The sequence below is a fragment of the Spermophilus citellus genome, assembly GCF_964194105.1.
Source record: "Spermophilus citellus genome assembly, chromosome: 3".
Lineage (NCBI taxonomy): Eukaryota > Metazoa > Chordata > Mammalia > Rodentia > Sciuridae > Spermophilus > Spermophilus citellus.
This window is the reverse complement of record NC_138184.1, coordinates 55902249-55925014: the sequence shown is the minus strand read 5'-3', so window position 1 is coordinate 55925014 and position 22766 is coordinate 55902249. Positions and strand designations below refer to the sequence as shown.

General features: G+C 41.5%; 1 protein-coding gene across 6 annotated transcripts in view; it reads left to right on the top strand.

Moving 5' to 3' along the window:
• Positions 1–22766, top strand: part of CADPS (calcium dependent secretion activator) — a 479847-nt gene that overhangs the window by 337746 nt on the left and 119335 nt on the right. For 2 of the 6 annotated variants that reach the window (XM_081283084.1, XM_081283083.1), the window contains exons 14-18: positions 13682–13783; positions 15158–15221; positions 15834–15957; positions 18615–18683; positions 19564–19581. In XM_081283084.1, the coding sequence (XP_081139210.1) occupies positions 13682–13783; positions 15158–15221; positions 15834–15957; positions 18615–18683; positions 19564–19581 (377 nt within the window). Of the gene's footprint in view, positions 1–13681; positions 13784–15157; positions 15222–15833; positions 15958–16950; positions 16987–18614; positions 18684–18787; positions 18827–19563; positions 19582–22766 lie in introns of those variants that run through there. The other 4 variants (XM_081283087.1, XM_081283085.1, XR_014020728.1 and 1 more) reach the window with 3 other exon arrangements.

Here is a 22766-nt window from a genome sequence, read left to right as displayed (position 1 = left end):
AGCTTTAAACTCGTGATCCTCCTGCCTCAGCCTCCTGAGCCACTGGAATTATAGGTGTGCACCACTGCACCCAGCCAAACAGGTCTTCTTGGGTGACCTCTGAAGTAAGACCATTCAGAGTTCAGATCATGGCTCCTCTTTTCACTAGCAATGAGTCTCCTTGGTAATAACCCCCTCAGTGCCACGGTTTTCTCATCTGTGAAATGGAAATGAGAGCATCCTCAGAGGGTTGTTGAGAGGACACTGGTGGCTATAAAAAGCTCAGCAATATGCCCAGAACACGGCAAGAGCTTAACAAATGTTTGTCTTTGTTGTTCCACTGTTCCTTCCATGAGTGTTTGGTGATTACTTTGTGTCAGACTCTCTGGTACACATTCGATATCAATGATGAGTCAAAATGAGGCACCCCACCAGGGCAGGGCTCCATGAGGATGAGTCCTTGGAAGACAAAGAAGAAAATTCCACGGTCAAATGGAAGCAGGAACATGACTCAGATGGAGTGGCAGGATGGTGGAGGGAGGGGGGAACCTCTCTGAGGAAATGATGTTGGAGCTGAGAACTGAATCGTGTGTAGGAGTTGAGTGGTTCCAGACAAAAGGAACAGCATGTACAACTGTCCCAGGCAAGGAGGGAGGCAGGCACATTGCAGGAGCTGAAGCGAGCTAGGTAAAGCCGGAAGGCAGAGATGCCGACGACACTTACCACGTTCCCTGGAGGTGGGAAGAGCTTTAGAGATCACAGCCACATTATAGATTTTACAGATGAGCCCAGAACGTCTAGTCTCCTGACTCTGTACTAAGTACTCTTTCTTTAGACCTTGCCCAGCTCCTGGAAGGAAAGATCCATGTTCTGAAAAAAAAATGCAAAGAAGCAAATAATTTAAGAACATTGCCATTTGGCTCTGGAGACATGGAATAAATTTCCACGCTGCCACAGCCAGTTTAACATCCCAATGTATATAGCGTCACATTAGTATAACGATAAGCCTACTATATCCCAAAGCACCCCAACCAACAGCCAGGGGAGGTGCACCCAGGGAGAGCAAGTGGCTCTGGAAAATCATCCTTCAATGAAAAATATAGTGGTTCAGGGAAGTCCAACATGGGGGAGGATCCAGAATGGACGACCTTTCTTTCAAATAAGATCTGAGTGTGTGCTCATCTTTACTCATGCCACAACTCTGAATTATCAGTTGGGTTTGTTCTGTGCTTTTCTTTCCTCCGGTGCTGGTAGATTTTTATGAAATGTAACTTCAACATTTAGAACTGCATAACAATAGCATTGTAGGTTTGAATATTTAACAGGCAACAGGGGTACCTTCAACTCCTGTTGTTACAAGATTCCGTAGCACCGCCAATGACCTTTTATTTGCATAAAAGATACTCATGAAAACTCTGATACCTGGGGTGTATCTGTGCATAATTCTGCTTTTTATAAATATGTACACTTTGATGACTATCTGTTACAGCCTCTTGGACTGAATTCTTTAAAGAGAGAGAGAGAGAGAGAGAGAGAGAGAGAGAGAAGTTGCATTATATTCTCCGGGTTGTCACACTGTATTCTACATATGTTACTGAATAAGAAAGTGTTATAAAATAATGAAGTGTTTTTGTAAACTCCCTGGTAAACATCATCATGAATTATGATACACATTGTCTGGATTTCATATTGTAAGACTGCCACTTGATTCACAGTTAGGTTTATACATCTTGTCATGGAAACAGTTTTGGATTTCTTATTTTCTTTTCAGTTCTGATTTTCCTTATGCAAGTTTGCATCTTTTTTTTTTTGCTTATTATTTTAGTTTAAATGCATTTGCTTTTGCTTTTTGATGCATCCTTCTCTTTCTTTCTTTTGTTGGTGCATGTTTGTGTGCCCTTGATTCTCCTGTGGCTGGCCACACTCTGCATGCCTCATTGTTCAACCACCCCTTCGCAAAAGTCAACAAATGCATGTGTACCTTAGTGGGCTGCTGTCAAATGCAGACTCTGCGGGGAGCAAAACTCCCTCCCAACCCGAACCAGAGACTAAAAAAGATACCAAAAGAGAATCCAAAAGGAAAAAAGAGTCCAAAATCCAGACAACTCAGGAGAGCAAAAGGTAAGAAGTTATGTGTGCTATGGCTTGGGCTTTGCAATGTCTTTGACCTTTCCCCATCCTTCCATCCATGATGTCACTTCTGCCTTTGCAAATAGCAAGTTTCATGTATTCCTGAAGTCTCTGTTGCTTTAAGGGTTTTCAAAGGTGTTTTTCAAAAAGAAAGAAAAAAACAACTCTATCAGTGAGCAAGAACATTGTGCATTGGGACTGAATTTGAGTCAGGTGTTTAGTGACTTTTAAAACATGTACATATTGAAAAGACTAATTGAGCAATATGTAAACAGAATTATGAGTCAGATTGCTTTTTTAGTGGCATCTAGTTAGGGACCTGGTACCTTACCAAGTCATTCATAATAAGCAACCCATGCTTGTAATTTTGAAATTATGTTTAAGGAGCAGATAAAATGGATTGGCATCAAATAGGCCTGTACTTTTATAGCATCTCTATCATTTTCACCAAACCCTCCTCAATTCCGAAATCATCTCCCAGAAATGAAACCTGTCTCAAATAATGATTTTTTTTTCGTTTTTGCTTATTTACTCACAGGTACCTACACAAAGCAGGAAGCACTATTGTATATCTTTATTTATATTTTTGCAGTGCTAGGGATAGACTCCAGAGCCTCATGCATGCTAGGCAGACACTTTTTCACTGAGCCACATCCCTAGCCCTTAAATAATGATTTATAACATCGACACAAAATAAAGCCTATCCATAAATTAATGATTATTAGTAGAATCAATTATATATTGAGGTATTTCTAAGTTCTAAAGGTTTGTTTACCTTGGTGCTATTTCCTGTGTCCTTCAGGAATTCTTTCTTTCTTAGCTGATACATTAGCGACTTTTTTTTCCCTTTTAGACATACTTATTATTTTCATGGTGATCTGTATGTCCTTTACCTTCCCCTCACCCCCAATGAATATGGACGCTTTAAAGTTTTGTCGTGGTGGTTTTAGAACTACTGATTCTGCTCCTAGCACTGCCAAGCTGCCCTAAATTCACCAACACATATTCTTATGCTTCAATATAAATGTATTCACTGAATATAAGCCCTGAAATGCATACAGTTCACTTGTAGCAGAGCAAATGAAAATGGAAACATTTGCTTTTGAAGGCACATGCCATGCTGTCCATCAGTGTATGCAGCCACAGTGAAGGCCAAAGAAAACCCTAATTCCATGTGGCCACCCATTTCCTTCATGGCCATATAAAAGAACGTGGGTGACATGCGGTTTCTGTTTGGGTTCCACTGCAAGGCAACAGTCAATTGCAAGCAGTAAGAGAAATTGTAGGTGCCTGATGGTCAGGCCTGGCAGAATCAGGAATCTCTAGAGGGAGCAGGCCTGGCTGCTGTCCAAGGTGCTGCTTTTGGAAGGATCAACATCCAGGCAGAGCAAGAAAGTCGAAAAGCAACACTTGCTCAAGCCTGACCTATTTGCTAGGCCATGAAAAACTAGCCAAATGGATCTCCACTGGTACTTTGACAGGCTTTACGTGTATTTCAGGATCTATGTTTGCACTGCATTTTTTAAATGAAGAAATCATAATATTCAGTATCAGTTGTGTGACCGCCTTACAGTTTACAGGGTACTTTCAAACATTCTCTCACTTGCTGTCAAATTCTCAGGTTAGTCATTTTTGCATCCCTTTTGCAAATGATAACCCTGAGCATCTGTAAATTTAAATGGTGACCCAGATATCCTAAGTCCACTGCTCTTCCTTTCATTGTGTCAGCACTAAAATTCTGAAGACCTGAATGTCAGAAACTGTTTTCTTTTTTTTGGTACCAGGGATTGAACCCAGGGATGCTTAACCACTGAGCCACATCCCAGACCTTTTTTACATTTTATTTGGAGACAGGGTCTTGCTGAATTGTTCAGGGCCTCGATAAGTTTCGGAGGATGGCTTTGAACTCATGATCCTTTTGCCTCAGCCTCCCAAACCATTGGGATTACAGGCTTGTGCTACCATGCCTGGCTGAAACTATTCTTCTTAAATTCAGGAGTGCTCTGTCTTATTTCTGTGCCTCAGTTTTCTCATCTGTAAAATGAGCAGATTTAGTATCTTAATATCCCTTGAACATCTAAAATTTTCTTGTAGGAGTTATGTCATAATTATAAGCACAAGACAATATGAACCCATCCACATATTTGATGTCTTTTAAGAAAGTGCTTCTCAACTTGGGGGTGATTTTTCCCCCAGAGGACTTTTGACAGGACTGGAGACAGTTTGGATTGCCACATTATACTATTGTCATCTAATAGGTAAAGGTCATGGGGATATTGTTATACATCATATGTAATGCACAAGAGAGTTCCTGCAAACAAGGCCCCAAATGTCAGTAATACTAAGGTAAAGAAACACCTGGAAATACTTTAAAATCCAACTCCCACCAGATGCAGTGGTGCATGCTTATAATCCTAGCAGCTTGGGAGGCTGAAGCAGGAGAATGGCGAGTTCAAAGCCAGCCTCAGCAACTTAGCAAGGCCCTAAGCAAATCAGTGAGACCCGTCTCTAAATAAAATATAAAAAGGGCTGGGGATGGGGCTCAGTGGTTCAGCACCCCTGGATTCAATCCCCTGGGTAAATTTTTACCCTTTTCCATAGATTTTGTTTTTCTTTCATCTGAAAGTATAATAGATACCCCTACTGATATTCTGTTTATGCAGTAGTAGCATGCACACCAGTCCAATGGAGGGTTTGTTAAAATTCAAAATATTGGGTCCTATCCTCAAATAATTCGATTCCGTTGGTTTCACAAGGAGCCAGGAATCTGTACTTTTAATACCACCCCACGATTCTAAGACATTTGTTCTTCAGATCATACCTCTTTGAGGTGTTGGTTGTTCAACTGGGCTGCATATTTAAATCACCTGGTGGGGTAGGATGGTGTGAAAATTCAGACGCCTGGGCCCCGCCTGCAGAGATTCTGATTTCGATCATCTGGGATGCGGCCTACGCATCGTGAATTTAAAATCACAGACGATCCTAATATATAACAAAGTTGAAAACTCGTTGATTGAGGGAACATTCGTTTGGGCCAATTCTTTAAACCCATCTTCTCAAAAGAGAGAGGGACAGAAAAGCAACATGTGCGCATGTTCAGCCGGTTGCCTTTGGCGATCATTGAATCCACAGATGTAAATTGCTCTATCTACTCATTTTGAAATCAGCTCCTAAGGTTGCAGTACTTAATTTTCACCATAATATTTTTAGTATTCTTTCTAGATGACATTTAGATTAGCATCTCTTTGGTCACTGTCCCACAGTGACAAGGCAATCAAACAGCTCCGGGGACTGCACCACCGTGCGTCAATGTTCCTTGGATCCCTTGATTATTGGGATTGGAAATTTTTCTCATTTACATTATTATTTAACATTTTCTTGAATGCCAGTGCTGCTCTTCACATATGGCCTGCGTAGAAAGTACATTGTATCAGCAATTAACAAATCCATAATGCCAACCGCCCCAATCCAAAATAAGCTGCATAGATTAATGAGTCTGCAAGCAGATGTAAGAGGGCATACATTCTTAAAAATCCTTTCTCAAAAATCTCTGCAAATGTGTCCAAAGAATCTTTGGAGAGATTTATTTGGAGCCACGGCGTTGCCCATGTTCAGACACCAATCGAACCCTAAAGGGTCAGGATTTAAAACCGTCACGTGGAACTTGCTCCACCCCTCTGTCACTCTGGCAAGATCCCTAAGTAAATAAGCAGTTCCTTTATCCACTTGCCCAAGAGAGAAACTCAGAAGCCACCTTGGACACCTCCTCCCTCTGCAGTAGGTCACTTTCAATCACTACACCCCGTCAACACTGTTGCGTATCTCACAGGTGCCTCCATTTCTTCCTGTCTCTTTTGCCATGACCACACTTTAGATCTCTATCTTCTGTTCCTTGCACCATAAAAGTGGCTTATTTGCCATGTCCTTGCTCCAGCTCTTGGCCCTCACTCCAAGTTCATGTCACATAGTGGCTCTTTTTATTTTTTTGTGGATGTCTATTTAACAGTAAATGAGTAAAATATATATTCCATTCTAATCTCTCTCTCTCTCTCTCTCTCTCTCTCTCTCTCACACACACACACACACACACACACACACACACAGGCATTGTGTCTGGTGCCTTTTAACTCTATTTCCCTTGGAGAGAAAAACAAAAACTGCGAAGAAGAACCAATAAAATTTTTCTAAAAAATTTAAACAGTGTTGTAGGGATAGCTGTGTTTTCTCTCTCTCTCAATGGAGCACATGCTGTAGCAGGCTGGCATAGGTGGGGCATAATAATAAACCCCCACATTCTTGGTCTCATGTTATGCACCATTGCAAGGTATTGCTGCCCTGTGAACATAAGCGCATCTCTAACTGGCCCTCCAGCTGTGGGCAGGTGTTGGTCTTGGTCATGGTCACCCTTGCTGTCTAGATTGTAAAGAGCCAACTAGGTCTAATAGGAAGTATTTATTTGTACGAGGGGAGGAAAGCTTTCAAACCCATTTCAAATAAAAGTAGGCATCCTAAGAGAAGATATCCTAAGAGAAGATATCCTAAGAGAAGTTCCCTTTTAGAGCATGTCTCCTTTGAAACCATGTGACTCGCTTCCTGGAGGAGACTTCCCCCTATGAGAACAGCAGGTTTTTCCTACTCAGACATGAAATCTTGTGAAATGTGCTGAATTATTGCTCCCATTTGCTCAGTCTTTCTGGACCATAGCAAACTAGTAATGTGTATCTTTCATCTTAGATTCCACCAATGTGTCTTCAACCTGTGGTCATTGAAATCATTGGTACAAAAGCATATATTGAGAGGTCCCACCACATCAGCATGAATGAGATACCAAAAAACCACTCATATTACTGTTCTGACCACTCGGTCCAACATAGGGTGAAACTTCAGAGTGGAAAGTAAAGCCTAGTTATATATATTTATCTAGGAATAAAGAAATCCGTCCCCTCTCCTTTTATTCCCCAAATGGAAAAATCCTTGTAGTACCAATTTTGGAAATTGATCCAAAATGATTAATGCGGTTTCGAAAATTGATCCAAATTGATCCATGCAATTTTGGAAATGGATCCTTTCCTGCATTTTATATTATTTCTCAAATCATCTGTTGGGGTCTCACTTCATTCAGTACCTGGACCACCCCTGAGCCCCTCTGATTAATGTTTTTACACCAAAAGCATCTGTATTCTTTGTGACTGTTCACTAGGGAGAAACTTCTGAACCTCTCTGGTCTGATGATAACAGAGTACATGAACCCTCTCCCTCTGTTGGGGTTGTAACTGCCTATTTGGCTAAACTGTGAACAGGTTAGAAAAGACCTTACCAGTTGAATTTTGGTCTCTCCAAGACTCTTTTTAAAAACTGACTAAGAGCCAACCCTAAGGAGTTACAAGGAACATTTATAATGGTGTAGAAATTTCGTGTTGTTGCTTCCTGTCTTACTCGTCATGATAGAAACACTTTGATATATTTGTTTTAGCAGCGTGTCTGAGCCCCAGGGCGTCGGGGCATAATTAGAAAAGGGCACAGACTGGAAGGAAAGGAGAGGGTAGGGGTAAGGCTGGCTTTCATAATGCAGTAGTGACTCTGGCTTTCGAGAGCCCTAATTATAATTTATAATTAACTCAGAATTATACAAACCATCCAGATGAGCAAGCGGGGATGTCTCCTTTGGAGAGGATAATGCTTTGGTGTGAACTTGAATTTGTAGTTATTAACTGCTTGAAAGAAACAAAGAGAAATATTCCACACTGAGATTAAATTCAATTGTATCTCTCAAAAAAAAAAAAAGTAGGGATAAAGTGTTGCCAGGAGAAGCAAATGTTTAAAACAAGTCAAGGTTTAAGAACATTTCGTGTAAATGTCCTGTTTAAAGAACCTTAAGAGGAATACGTAAGATATTCTGTCCCGCTCTGGCCCTTTAAGCTCTCGTGTTTCTGGAACAATTTAGTAGCAAGTAGGATTCAGTTATCATGCTTGTTTAAGGACATTTTCATGGATCCATAATGCGGTCTGCAGGCATGCATCCATTTGGAGAGAGAGAATATATCATGTTTACAGTGCCTCACCAACATATGTGGACATTTGCATTTGGAAATGGAACTATACTCTCTCTTCAGCTGGAGTTTTACCCCTCGTTGGGAGCGACCAGAGGCTTAAAGCTGGTTGTATGCAGAGCGGTGGGCCAGACGCTCCTTCCTCTTCTGTTGAATTCATGCATTTCTTTTCACACCTGGATTTTGTGCTACATCACCAAATAGATGCAATATCAGAAGATGTCAATCACTGTAAGCTTGGAATTAATTTTGCATCCCAGCCTTCTTTTGTGGTTGGGGGTGTACCGGGGATTGAACTCAGGGACACTCCACCACTGAGCCCCATCCCCAGCCCTTTTTTATATTTTATTTAGAGACAGGGTCTCACTGAGTTGCTTAGCACGTCACTTTTGCTGAGGCTGGCTTTGAACTTTCGATCCTCCTGCCTCAGCCTCCTGAGCTGCTGGGATTACAGGTGTGCACCATTGCACCTGGCTCCAACCTTCTTGAAAAGACATCTTACCTTACAAAAGAGGGTTCTGTGGCCCAGATTTCAGCATGATGTAGAGAACCATGCTTACAGGAAAAATCCAGTGCTAGGAATCCTGTGTATTCCTGTGGGTGTGTAACCGCCATCTAATGAACCAGAAGAAGTCAGATAGTTTTTAAAAACATACTGCAGCTGGAATTCCTTGTTCTTGCTTAATCTCAAATATCAAAATCAAAATTAATGTTTTGCATACAGAGCTTCAGCTCTATTGAATTAATCCTACAATAGGCATTCATTAATAAGCTCAAATCAGAAGCATTAGGGGTAAAGGGAAAATAGTTTGCAAAACCAGTAACCCAAAGGATTGGGGACCTGGGTTCTGATAGTTTCAATTGGACCAAAAAAAAAAAAAAAAGAAGGAAAGAAAGAAAGAAAACTGCAACTCCAGATGTATTATCATTTGTGACATGGCTCAAGATGGGAGACTGTGAGGAGAGTGAAGATGACAGAACTGGTGCTAACCACTGTGACAAGAACTTGAAGAGCAGCCGACGTGACATCTTTCCTATCGTGCTGCCGAAAATGTCAACTTTGTGAAGGACAGTGAGAAAATGGTTTGCCGAAAACTTGAAAGGTGGATTCCAGAGATGCCCGCTGTGTCACATGCGATATAGTCTGCTGTGGCCTGAGAGACCCACTTCTGGCTCCAGAGATGGCCTCCAGGTGGAAGACCTTCCGGTCTTCAGCCAGGCTCCAAAAATGACGGCGCTTGACCTGCATATTGTCTCAAGTTTGCAGGATCATGATATACAAGAAGTGAGTTGTTAGCCAGTGTGCAGTTAGGTGGAACCAGAGACCCAGGGGTTGTGTGGACGTGGCGTGCGTGCTTGTTCCTAAAGCTAGATTCAAAGACATCCACAGGTCTAGTAAATCTCAGATGCCTAGGGAAGGAGGGAATGTGTGCTTTGGGGACTTACATCAGCAACAGAAAGGAATTCTGGATAATCTAAGCAAAAGGTAGTTGATCGGGATGATTGCCAAGTATCTCAAAGGAAAGGAGCAGAAAACTGGAATTAAGGCAGTCACAGAAGAGCAAGAAACAGGACCCAAGCAGTGGTTCTGTGTTTGAACAACCTGGGAATCCTCTACAGACAGGCTGAATTGAAACATTGGGGAATTCCTTTCCTGACTCTAAGAGACAGTTAGAGGTCAAGGCCCATCTGTGGGCCACACAAATTCCACCTGTTTCATCTGCCTTTGCCTCACTCAGGGTAAAGATTCAGAAGAAGGTCCAGGTGGCTGATCTTGGAGTCATTCCAGCTTAGGTGGATAGTGACCGTAAAAGGGAAGAGCTGGCCCCTAGGGAGCACTTAAGTATTAGTAATGGGCAGCAGACCCCTAGGGTACCCACAGTGTGGCTGAGGGCATTCCTCCAAACTTAGGAGCCATTAGAATGTGGCAATGGATGCTAAAAAGCCAAAGCCCAGAACATGCACACTCAGCCACCAGAGAAGAGACCTTCAGGCCCTGAATCGTGTATTCTGCATAGACACTTCTCAGCCTGGAGTTTACTAGCTAGAAGTTTAAAATCCAGCTTCATCCCTCTTCTTCTCTCATTTTTTGTGACTCCATGAATGTTAAAAATATTGAAAAAAGGAACAGCACACAGAGCCAGTTTTATGACAATTATAGAAACACCCCCAAATGTTTCCAGGAAGAAAACAAAAACCGAAAAATACAAAAGCCTGGCCCCTGAGAGACACCCATTTCAGTTCCACCATTGCTATTTATTTTGCAGCCGGCGCTGCTTGGATGGTACCCGGGGAACAGTGCAGACGCCAGTTTTGCAAGGGATGAATAAGTGGACCATGTACCTCCAGTGGAAGATTCTGGTTCCAAATCCATCCCAGTCTTAGGGAAGTTCAGAAACCTGAATCAAATGGACCCTTTCAGCAGCTGGAAGAGCCTGCTCTGAGTTTGCTTGTTTGTTCCTCTAGAACTGTGGTTCTTAGCGTGTGGTCCTGGAACTCTATAAGACCAAAGAAGCTGCTGGCAATGCACATTCTCAGGCTCAGACCCACTGATTCAGAAACTCTGGGGTGGGGCCAAGTGATCGGAGCTGTTGCAAACCCTCCAGGGGATGCCAAGACTTGCTTTTGTTAGAGAACCACTGTTCTAGAAAAACTACTTATGGCTTCTATGGCAAACAGTGCTCCGCCAAAATATTGGACCAGGATTTTTCAATAAGTAGTCCTTTCAAGTCCTTTCAAACCTGCACAGTGAACCTTGACCAATGATAAGAAGTCAGTGGAAAAGAAATTGAATGTCTGACAGAGTTTTTAAAATAATTACATGAAACCAAACCAAACAGGGAAAGTTTTGTTTTTAAACTGATATGGTTACAACCTGCGGTCTTTGACCAATTAATTTCCTTGGGGTGGCGGGGCGGGGGTGTCTCCTCCTCAGTTCATGAAACAGCATTTTCCTGTTCCCAGTACCATTTCAGAGCAACCCTGGCAATTACAAACAAATTTGCATTCGATGTCAGCATTGAGATTTGTTTTATCACCTGTTTTTGCTAGCGAGCTCTGTACGACGTGCTCTACAGATTTAATGAGATCGGGTTGTTTTATTTATGTTAAAATAAAACTATTCACACCGACATAGGTGATCAAGGAGCAAATTAAGGAGGCTACAACAGTAAATTGGTAGTTGTTTACTTTTTCCAAGAGTGACATGAAGGCTGTAGAAAGTAGTCCGCAGAGAGGGTGATATGGGAAGCAGAAGCTTCTGTCCGATACCTTAATAATTACAAATGCAATCATAACAACAAAAGGCAGAAAACACAATCACATTTCACATTTGCAATAATATCCTTTGTAGTGAGGATGAGCTGAGAAGTGAGGTACATGTAAATGTTCAGTTTTTATCATCTCACACACACAAATGAAATAGCTGCCTGCCTCAGAAGGGTAATGAATGATTTGATTCACAGAGAGTTTGATCTTCTAATAATGGCTCCAGACATCTCTGGACTGTCCATGGAAATTGGTTTCCATGCTTTGGTTGTGGTCTAGAAGCCCCTCCCTGAATTATAAATTAATATCATTTTTCTCTGGGTTAATTCCACACTAAGAAATGCAATGATTTGTTGTTGTTGGGGGATTTGTTTGTTTGTTTGTTTGGGTACTACTGGGGATTGAACTCAGGGGCACTCAACCACTGAGCCACATCCTCAGCTCTATTTTGTATTTTATTAGAGACAAGGTCTCACAGAGTTGCTTAGCACCTCGCTTTTGCTGAGGCTGGCTTTGAACTCGTGATCCTCCTGCCTCAGCCTCCCAAGCTGCTGGGAAAATGAAATTATTTCAATGACCCCTTTTTCCCCAGTTAAGTGTGTGCTTGTACATGCCAATCATGGTATGTTCAATGCATTAGCAAACTGAATTTTGGGTAAACAAAACTCAAAGGCCAGGGCTAAAGTAAATTCTAACTTAGAAACATGAGAAGTTACCAAGGAAAGTGAAGCATGCATTTTGCAAGGACTAATGGGGGTCCCCCTGAGATTTAAGCACAGGTTCATGGATATTTTTCATGTAAAACAAAAAAAAAAATTTTAAATCAACTTTTTAACATCACATTTGAATTTCTTTTCAGAAAAGTTTAAGATAAGGACTCTTTTACCCAGATTCCATAGACTACTTGATACTTTCCATTTTGTTTCTCTTTGCCCATGAGTTTGGAGAAGTATGAAGAAATAGACAAATTTCTATTTGTTTTTGTTTTTTTCTTTTTGTTTTTCTGTTTTGTTTTGTTTATGAAGTAGGAGCAGAGAAATTTCCTCATTATTCAAATAGGACATTTTTATAATTTAGAGAGAAGGGAAGTTGACCAGTTTACCCCTGACAGGAGGGACTTTGCCATCCATTGCCAAGTCTTCTGTGCCCTCAGACTCTGGTATGATGTAAAGGATTTTCCCAACTTATGCTGGATTCCTGAAAAGGCATATAAACAAGACCATTTGTTTGGTCTCAAGACAACTCACATTTGCAAACTGAGTAATGATCTCATGGAAGTTCCATAGTGACATACCCATCTGCAGACTGGCTCAGCCCCTAGTCAAAAACCAGTCCCGATGAGATTCAGGAAGCTGAAGACTTTCAATGGGTCAGATGATCCTGCATCTAATTGGGCACAGATAAGTTTGGGTTACAGATATGTAACCCTCTTTATACTTTCAACTTGAACGGTCCATAACAAATTGGGGAAACGTGTATGTTTTCAGGGGTGACACAGAAACCTGATATGACTGTGATTCAACTGAAATCACTTCTTTACCCCAGGGTCTACCTTGTTATTACAATGAGCAGTCCTTCCCTAAGATTGGAAGATGGGTGGTGCTTCATTGAATACATGAAGGCTTCAATTCATCTGAACATGTAGTACTATAAACCAAATTTGAGCTATTTAGGGACATTGAACACTGGGCAAGTCAGACATTCAAATGCCACCTGATTTTCATAGGAATTTGTGTGCATGATTCAGGGGTCCCAAACTCAAGTGCCTACAGGAGACAGGTAAGAACAGATTCAAGATGTGGACCAGATGAGCACCCACCCCAACTGAGGGAGGAGCTGTTTGTTGATTCTTGCCCCTTAAGCCAGCTGTTCTGAATTTTCCAGAGAAACTAGAAATCAGAAGAGTATTATAAAGCTTTCCTAATTGAAGAAAATATTGGCAACTAGTTCCATTTTTTTTAAGCTGTGAGCCAAATAGAAGAAGTCTAGGAGCTGGACTTTGAAAAGCATTCCCTGGGTACATTTCACCATTTCCTAAGAAATGAGCTATGGTTCTGCAGATGTCCCCAAAATGACAACCCCCAAACCAACCCATCCTCTTTAGAAGCCTGCCCTGAATAGCAGGGCTTCTTGGGCAGTCACAGTGATCATTGTAATTGTTGCTTCTAAAATGGACAGTTTCCTCCTGCTAGAGATTTGCTGTTACAGTGTCAGCCTACAAGGTAGCTGTCACTTCATAACATGTCTTCCTTCAGGCCTGACGGAATCGGAACTGTGACCGTTGAAGAAAAGGAACGCTTTGAAGAAATCAAAGAGAGACTCCGAGTTTTGCTGGAAAATCAGATTACGCACTTTAGGTAAGGATCTGGGCTTGGACTGATAAGGAGGGTGAAACTGGGGAGGCTCGGTTCCCCTAAACCATCAATCTGTCAGCGATACATTGCATCTCTCAAAATAACTGAATGTGGAAAACCAGCCATTGAACATGGTTCGGCATTTCCAATTAAGTTCATTTTCTTTCTACTCAAAGAAAGAAGCCTTCCTTTTAGGAGATGACATTGGTCATCAGTCTATTATTAAAAGTTGAATTTGAAGCTTCTTTAAGTTCCTGATTAAAAGAGTTAAAAAAAATCAGTGAATCATAATACATGTGGGTTGGGGGGTGCAGTTCCCAGAAGTTTCTGCCTTGCCCACACCCCCAAAAGTAGGATGAGCTGGCTCTGCAGAGCAAGAGAGAGATTTGGATTCACCTGGGAGACCAGATATCCCACACACACTGCAGAAAGATCCAGTACAGGATATTTCCACCACAAAGCCCATTTCTCCCTTGGAGCAAATTGGGCATTTCTGATACTCTGCAAGTGCTTCTGGGCCAGAGATCTTGAAATAGAAAGAGTATATGTAATTTTTCCTATTTATTAAACACTTCCCATGTGCCAGTCACAGAAATCTATTAGCTTATGTTTTTAATTGGGAAGGACTTTGTAAGGTAGTTTGTATAGAATGAGAGCAGGAGTGGTTAAAGAACTTGACCGAAGCCACCCAGGACAGTGTGAGTTGAAGTCACCCATGCCACTTTCGGTATGAAGAGCAGTGGTTTAAAGAGCTCATGACAGCCTGACATAGCTCTTGGGGCTTGTAGGGTTACCTGACATATTTCTATCTGCCACCAAAGTCCTCTGCTTGAGGGAGCAAGATTTCAGTGGAGGATCCTTTGTTGATGACACAGGACAGTAAAATGCACGACCTACAGCCAAAGGTCCAATAAGAAGGAGAAACCTCAAGAAAGAAAAGAGTCAGGAATTCACTCTGAGCTCCCTCTTCTATTTCACGCATTATGCTTGGGGGATTTAATGTGTCTTTGAACTTCAGCCTGTTTCAACAAATTTTTGTAAGTGTCCACCTCTATAATAATAAGGGTCACCTTCGAGCAAACTAATGGTTTTGCTTCACAATAGAAATCTAAACACAGCCTTATGTCATCACTTTAAATATTCTTTTCTGCCGCAGACATTTGCAGAGTGCCTCTTTAGTCATTATTCACACATACACATATATACATTATATACACACATATATGGTGTGAATTCAGATTAACATAACACAATGTGACAAAATAAAAAGCATTTTCCGTTCCTCAGAGAGAGTTGCTATAGGAATCAAATCGCAGCATATTTCCTGCTAAAATGTAATCGATCTGGGCAACCTGAAGAATTTTGTGTCTTTTTTAGGTATTGCTTTCCATTTGGTCGGCCCGAAGGTGCTTTAAAAGCTACTCTCTCGCTCTTGGAAAGGGTAAGAACGAAAGTGAAAGACTGATAAGGAGACTTACACCAAATGGTAACGAAATAGTGTTGTTGAATGACCCACTTTGTCATTTCCAAAGGATTTCTTTACCGTTCATCAAACATCAGAATAAAAATGAGGAAACTGCCAAGTTGCTAGAAATTTTATCTCCGGACCCCCAAATAGTTAGGATAAGTTGAAAAGATGTTCCTGGCCCTTCCCTGATGGGTGGGTGGGCTTTGGCCTCCTAACTGTGCATTACCATTCTATGTTTTTGTGTTGTTGTTTTGGGGTTTTGGTACTGGAGATTGAACCCAGGGGCGCTTTACCACTGGCTACATCCCTAGCCCTTTCCTTCTTTCTTTCTTTCCTTAATTATTGAGACAGGATCTCACTAAGGTACTAAGGCTGGCCTCAAACTTGAGATCCTCCTGCCTCAGCCTCCCATGTTGCTGGGGTTACAGGCATGCCACAATATTTTCTCTTTAACCACATATCTCCATCATTGCTCAATGACCAGGAGGCAATCACAACTAATTTTAAACCCCAAACCTTGGAACAGCATAAAGGAGTAAGCCTGGTTCAAACCTTCTCAATAACCCCTTTTCTTTCTGCCTAAAGGTTTTGATGAAAGATATTGTTACCCCAGTGCCACAAGAGGAGGTAAAAACGGTCATCCGTAAATGTCTAGAGCAGGCCGCTCTAGTCAACTACTCGCGCCTCTCTGAATATGCCAAAATTGAAGGTAAGGTTCCCTTCTGTCCCCAGTTTTGAATTTAATTATACAATGTCTCCCTGGGAAATCCTTTTTCCCCCCCTATGGGCACCAGAAAACAGTGGTCCATCTGAGTATGTTAAGCTGAAACCTGAAAGCACTTGAAATCTAGAAGCTTCTTGGCTGTGGTCCAATAAATAAATAAATAAGAGGCTCAGGAGCCAGCCTTTGCGGGGAAGACTAGTGAATGGAGATGTGATAAGATAACTAAGGTCCTTATAAGAGATCACATTGGCCCTAAATGTCTGTTCTACTGCTAATATTCTCCTAGGAAAGGATTTGGTTAGATTGCTACCTGCCTTTCCTTCTTTAAACACAGGGAAAAGGAGCAGTCTCTTATCTCCTGCTGATAGCATTAGAAAAACAAAAACAGCTGAATAATGTAATGTCAAGGTTTAGCCTTAAGCCTTCCTTCCCCTTGAAAGTATCTTGTCCGAGCTGGGCACAGTGGCACATGCCTGTAATCCCAGCAGCTGAGGAGGCTGAGGCAGGAGGATCACAAGTTCAAAGCCAGCATCAGCAACTTAGAGAGGCCCTGAACAACATAGTGAGACCCTGTCTCTAAATAAAAAATGAAAAGGGCTGGGGATGTGGCTCAGTGGTAAAGTGCCCCTGGGTTCAATCTCTGGTAAAAAAAAAAAAAAAAAAAAAAAAAGAGAGAGAGAGAGAGAGAGAGAGAAAGAAAGTATCTTATCCTTTGAGAGCTTTTGAACTTGATGGCAGGTTGGCATGGAGCCCTAGATGACTCAGGTTGGCTTTAGATCTCATTCATTGCTACTAAAGACCTGGGATGATTGCTACCACTGCCCTCTCAAGTTTTAGGAAAGTGGTCACTGATGATCCTATAATCACCCAAAAGGCACTTTGAGTAAACTCAAGTTGAGAAAGGTAATGGTTCTCTGGGACCTGTTTCTTCGCAGAGGTATTAATCACTTTTCATTGTTACCCCGTTGGCTGCTATAGGGTGATTTGAAAACCACACCCAACTTGACCAGTGGTGTAAGTGTATAAATGTGGGAGTTTTGTGTGCAAAACTTGATGTGTCCGCATTCTGGAATCTAATGTTCTGTCACACACGAAACACACGACATCTGACCAAGTCCAGCAAAGGCACGTTGTCTACCTCAGGACACGACTAGGGAAGAAAATAAAATTTAAAAAAGAGAAAGAAACTAACCTACCACCCAGACCCTACCACTTTACCCTGCCAAAGTCCTTGTTTCCTTAGAGAATTCGGTCAAGATCATGTCAAATTTGCAGCATTCTGTACATCACATATTCTCCCTCTCTCAATTTTGTCTGTCTGATGATGCAAATTGTGTACCAGTGGTAATGAATTCATTGTTATGCATCCAAGGAGAAACACTTAAGAATTGGGCACTAAAAGGATGTTTATCAACTCTTGACTTGGTAATGAGTGATAAAAATAGAGGAACAAGAAGATTGATCGTGAAAGGGCTATATTAGCAGATAATTGTTCCAGCATTGACCGTCCCAGGACATAATGATTGCAACCAATGATTGCATTTGGTCAAGTGAACCAGGTACTGAATAATTCTAGGCAAGGACAGAGATGGGATGGGATCAGAAAACGTTTGGTCACCATGGCTGCTCCCTCGTAGATCTTGGTCTAGCGATTACTTAGTCTTTTGGTAAGATCTGCTCTCTTCTTTCAGATAAATAAATCCAAAAAACAAACTTTAAGATCTGTAAGTAAAAATGCATTCATTTCCAAAGTAGATCAGCTGGTCTGTAATTTCCTTTTGTGCCTCAATTCTTCTCGGTTGTGTTAATTATCTTTTGCACTGTGACTTTTAGGTCTGGGGATTCTTTGAAGAAACCAATCCTTTTTTTCCAACTCTCTTTTCAGAGAAGTACCTCATTCCACACTACCCGCTCTCTTCTGCTTCTCTCCTTCCTTGTCCGTGATTGGCTCAGCCACTTTTTGACGTGACCTCTGCAAAAGTGGCTGAGACCCCAATTTCAAAGCATGCTGGGATTGTTAATTCAGACAACCCAACATCCTCTGGCTGCATGTATCAGGTTTTCTTTCATGAACATAGTCCACCCTGGGCTGGGACATTGCAGCTTCAAAGATATTACTACCAGACAGCTTTCTTTCACAAGGTTCTGATCCTACCCTCAGAAAAGAAATCTTCCATTTTTTTGCATTTGAGCTCCCTCTGTGAGCATGAACAGCTTAGTGCCCTGCGAATTCTGGAAAGAAGTTGTAGTAATATTGCTGGCGACTATGTTTATGAAGAAATACCTCAAAGAGCCTTAGATACTAAAGTCTTAAATCCTTAGTATCTTGGAGCCGTAAATCAATGAGATTCTGTTTCCCCTTGACTCATGATGTTTTTTGGTCATTGTATTCTTGCCAACAACTCTAAAGAGACGTGTAAGATCATGGTCACAATCTCTCTCGTGACTCACGGCATGCTGAATGGTTAATCCAGTAGATTACCAATTTTTGAAACTCCTTTTTTTCTTTTATCTTGTGTTGATCCCAAAATACTCTGTGGCTATTTTCCTTTGAGCTAATGTAACATTTTCCTCTAACCTGTGACCTTTGACCTCTTTACCTCTGACCTAAGCCTCTTGCATGCCCAAATCCTCTTTTATAGGGAAAAAGAGAGAAATGTATGAGCATCCTGTCTTCTGCTTGGCCTCCCAAGTGATGGATTTAACCATTCGTGAGTACCTACCACCTCCTCACCATGCTTTCCTTCACTCTTTTCTGTTTTCATTATTTCAAGAAAAATCCAGGTCCAAACCAACTCACTCTCCTTGCTTCAAGTTTTTTAGCATTGGCTTGTCTGTTGGTTCTGTCTGTGAAACCCAGTGTGAGAAGTCCAGTCACTTTTTTATCAACCTAAAACAGGTTAGACAATTAAGCCATTTGTTTGTGATAAACTCAAACTCGTCTGTAAGTTTTTCAGTTCTTCTCTGTCTGTGACCTGAATGCATTTTTACTTTGCTTGTGTGTGACCCTAATCTGTAAAGTGCTTGTCACTGGTACACAATCCAAAGGTAGCAGCTAGGCTGGGGGAGCAACGCATTAGGTGTCAGATGAAGGACATTTGGGGCAAAGGAATGCCTCCTTCTCCACGTTGGAGAGGTCAAACTACTATGGGTACGAGATCACGTGAGGTGGTCCACTCTCTGTAAAAACTGAGATCTCATTTGCCTCCCCTCTGTTCTCTCTCAAGCTGGGAAGTTTTCCCTTGTTCTCTCTGGAGGGTTTGACTTGTCCTTTGTCCTCGAAGCTCTGGCTAGAACATATGACTTAATTGTCATTTGGAGAGTTCATGTATGTTTCATAGCTTGATTTCACATTAAACTTAATTTGACTAATTTTCTATTTGTGCAGCATTTTCCACCTCTGTGAAGGAGCCTTTTTTTGCTGGCCCCCACACTTCGGGGCGGTGGGAACCCAAGGGCAACCTTTGCTTTCCAATACCATGTATCACACATAAGTTGGGGGGCATTGTGGTCCACTTGCTCATTAATCTTGCATATGTGTTCTTGTTTCTCTCTCTCTTCTCTCCTTGTTGTGCTCTCTCTTTCAAATAGAGAATCAAAAGGACGCAGGTGAACCAATTGTATATGCATTATCGATTATCAGGACTGTTGAGTTACATTCAGTTTTTGTTTCTGTTTTTGTTTTTTTAATAGCTCCTTAAGGTATGTACTCCCAGAGAGCCATGCGGAGTTGCAATAATACTTAAGGAGTTAATTTGTGCTGTCTAAATACATCTCATGCCCATTTGATGTTGACCTTTATAGAGCAGAATTTCCATAAAGGCATAAGCTTTGTAGGAAAGAATTCTGGTTTTGCTGCAGAGATTCATTTCATCTTTGGTTTCAGGATACAGTGATTTGGCCTCATGCGCGTTAAAAAAAAAAAAAAAAAAAAACAAAGTTACTGAACCAAACGAATCTTCCTTTTTGCTTTTCATTCTCTCTCTCTCTCTCTCTCTCTCTCTCTCTCTCTCTCTCTCTCTCTCTCTCTCTTTGTTTTTAGTTTTTGTTTTTGGTTTTGTTTTCTGTTTTCTGCCCTATGGAGAAGTTTGTGTTCTTCGATGAGTGTTTATTGGCCAAGACAGACGGAAGTTGTGTCTGTGTTGTATCTTGTATGTATTCTGTGATGACGTAGAGGAACAGGCAAATGGAGCAGGGGTCATTGCTGGAAGTTTCCCAGAGAGGTGGCTCCTAAGAAGTCCTCTGGCTTCGAAAGTTTTCTTCTTGTTTGGTCCCCAAACTTCTGAGCCTATTTTGAGAGGAGCTCTGGCTAAAAATGTTCATAAATGTATAATATTAGTCATTATTTTTAAGACCTAAGAGTCTCAAAAAATAATAATTGTCAGATCTAGAGTTAACAGTTGAGCTTATTTCTGGACAATTCAGAGAGCATTTTTGAGCCAAGCCTTAGTTTAGCAGTAAATATTAAAAGACTCATAAAACTATGTTCAAGACACATGAGCCTGCACACCCCCCCTCTCTCTCTCGTGGGAAAGGCATTCATTCATTCATTCATTCATTCATTCACTGGACAAATGTTTAGTGAGAGCCCAACTTGACCCGGTTGTTCAAAGCCAGGTACAATGTAAACAAGAGGGAGACAGCTGTTAGCCTCATGGAACATATGTGTGTGTGTGTAATTGACAAATTCAGTACACTGCAATACCTGTTGGTTGAGTGTGTGTGTAAGAGTTGGGGTGCTGTCAGAAAAAACACAAAAGTCTTCATAAGGTGATAAGGCTTGAATTTCATCTTGGCAGAGATGAATCAGAATCAGTTCAGGGGAGCTGGAACTGAAGATTGGGAAGGCATTCTTGATAGAGAAAAATCTGTAAATAAGTAAAACCATATCACTAATCAAAAAAAAAAAAAAACTAAGGCTTACTTAATGCTTATCATACTCCTCGAATGATTCTACATGCTTTGTCTGTGTTAACACATTTAATCCTCAGAACCCCTTGTGGGAGACAGGCTGTTGTTGCTCCCGTTTTATAGATGAGCAGACTGAGGCACAGAGAGCTTAAACATGCACTTCGGGAAACATAAGTGGTAGAACCAGAATCTGAGCCCAGCAGAAGCACGCTCTTGACTACTCTGTAATTGAACATTCTGCAAATCAAAGTAGATGGTGGTAGTGGCGAATGTTGATGACAAAGGTAGGCATGGGGGCAAGATCTCAAAGGCCTTCATATGCCATAATGAGACAGAGCTCTGACTATATCTCATGGTCCAAAAGTTTTCAACCTGAAATCTAAGCCCACTTTTGCATGCATAGGATATTTTTCAGAGGAATGATTTCCCAGGTCTCACCCCTCCCCCAAAAGTGGCAGAGAGCCACCAGAGGTTCCCTAAGCAAGAGACAGCTTGGTGGTTTTCACTCCAGAAAAATCACACTAGTAGAAATGGGGAGAAACAACTGAAGTGCAGGAATAGAGGAAAACTGAATTTACAACATAAGGTCAAAGCAGAGATGGGTTTAAGGCTTGGGACATTGAAGCTCTTCTAAACATCCCAGGTCTCAATCACAATTACAGTCATAGCTTCTTTGCTGACCTTTACATTTTTGTTATTTTCTTCCTCCTCTCTTTTCAATGTCCTCAGGGAGTAGAGCACCAAAATCTGGGTGGGTATGGAGGTAGCAGGACACTGCCAGAGTTCCAAATTGGGTGAGCTGGAATGCGGGGACTAGAATGTGGCAGCACCTGAGTCCTTTAGTCAGGCGGAGCTTGAGAAGCAACAGAATCTGCAGGTGGCTCTTTGGTGGACTTGGGTGTTCTGGCTGGTGGCATTATTAGAAATTAAGAGTTTAATCACAGTATCTCAAAGAGGGGAAAGCTGCAAAGGATTGCTAGTATGTGAAAGAAAACCTGTGACTCCTGCAAATGAATTCTATTATTTTAAATACATATCCACTGAAACCGTCACATGTTCCCCACCAAGCAGGCTCTAAGAAAGTCGACACTACTATTGCTGTTTTGCCTCAATTCTTGGCTAAATACTTGCATAATTTTCTGAGCATCATAACGATTCCACTGGAATTTGAAATAAAGCAACTTTTTCCTTTGAACATGCCAAGGATTTCCAAAATTGGACAGAGATGACTTATAGAGATAGATATATGATAGAGATAGAAATAGGTGGGTGGGTAGATGGATAGATGGGTATATACAAACAGAGATATATAGCTAGATAAGTAGGTGGATGGGTACATGGATGAGTGAATGGTGGGTGGGATGGACGGTGGGTGGGTGGGTACTTGGATGAATGGACAGAAGGATGGATGGATGGATGAATGGATAGATGGATGGATGGACAGATGGATAAATAGTCATCCCATCTCAGGCCCAGGCACTGTGCTAAGGACTTTACATGGAGGATCTGATTGGATCTTCCTTTACCTTATTCCCATGAAGAAGACTTCATTATTGCTCCACATACACACGAGGGAGCTGAGATTCAGGAAGGTAAGTGAGTTTTTCAAGCAGAATTCAACTCAGATCTGACTAAATGCAAGCACCATAGTTTTTGTCTCTTTCTGTCACTCAGATTTTCTAGCTGAAATGGTAGACACTTCAATAATATTCATTCATTCAGTAAATAAGTCCAAAAGTACACACAACCTGTCACATAGGAAGACTACAAAATAATAAAACCATCCCTTTGGGGCCAAATTTATTTTCATCCTAAAGCCTTCCTGAGGGCAGTTGAGATTCCTGAAGATTGCCAAAGAACAAGGGACTTTTTTCTTGTCCAGT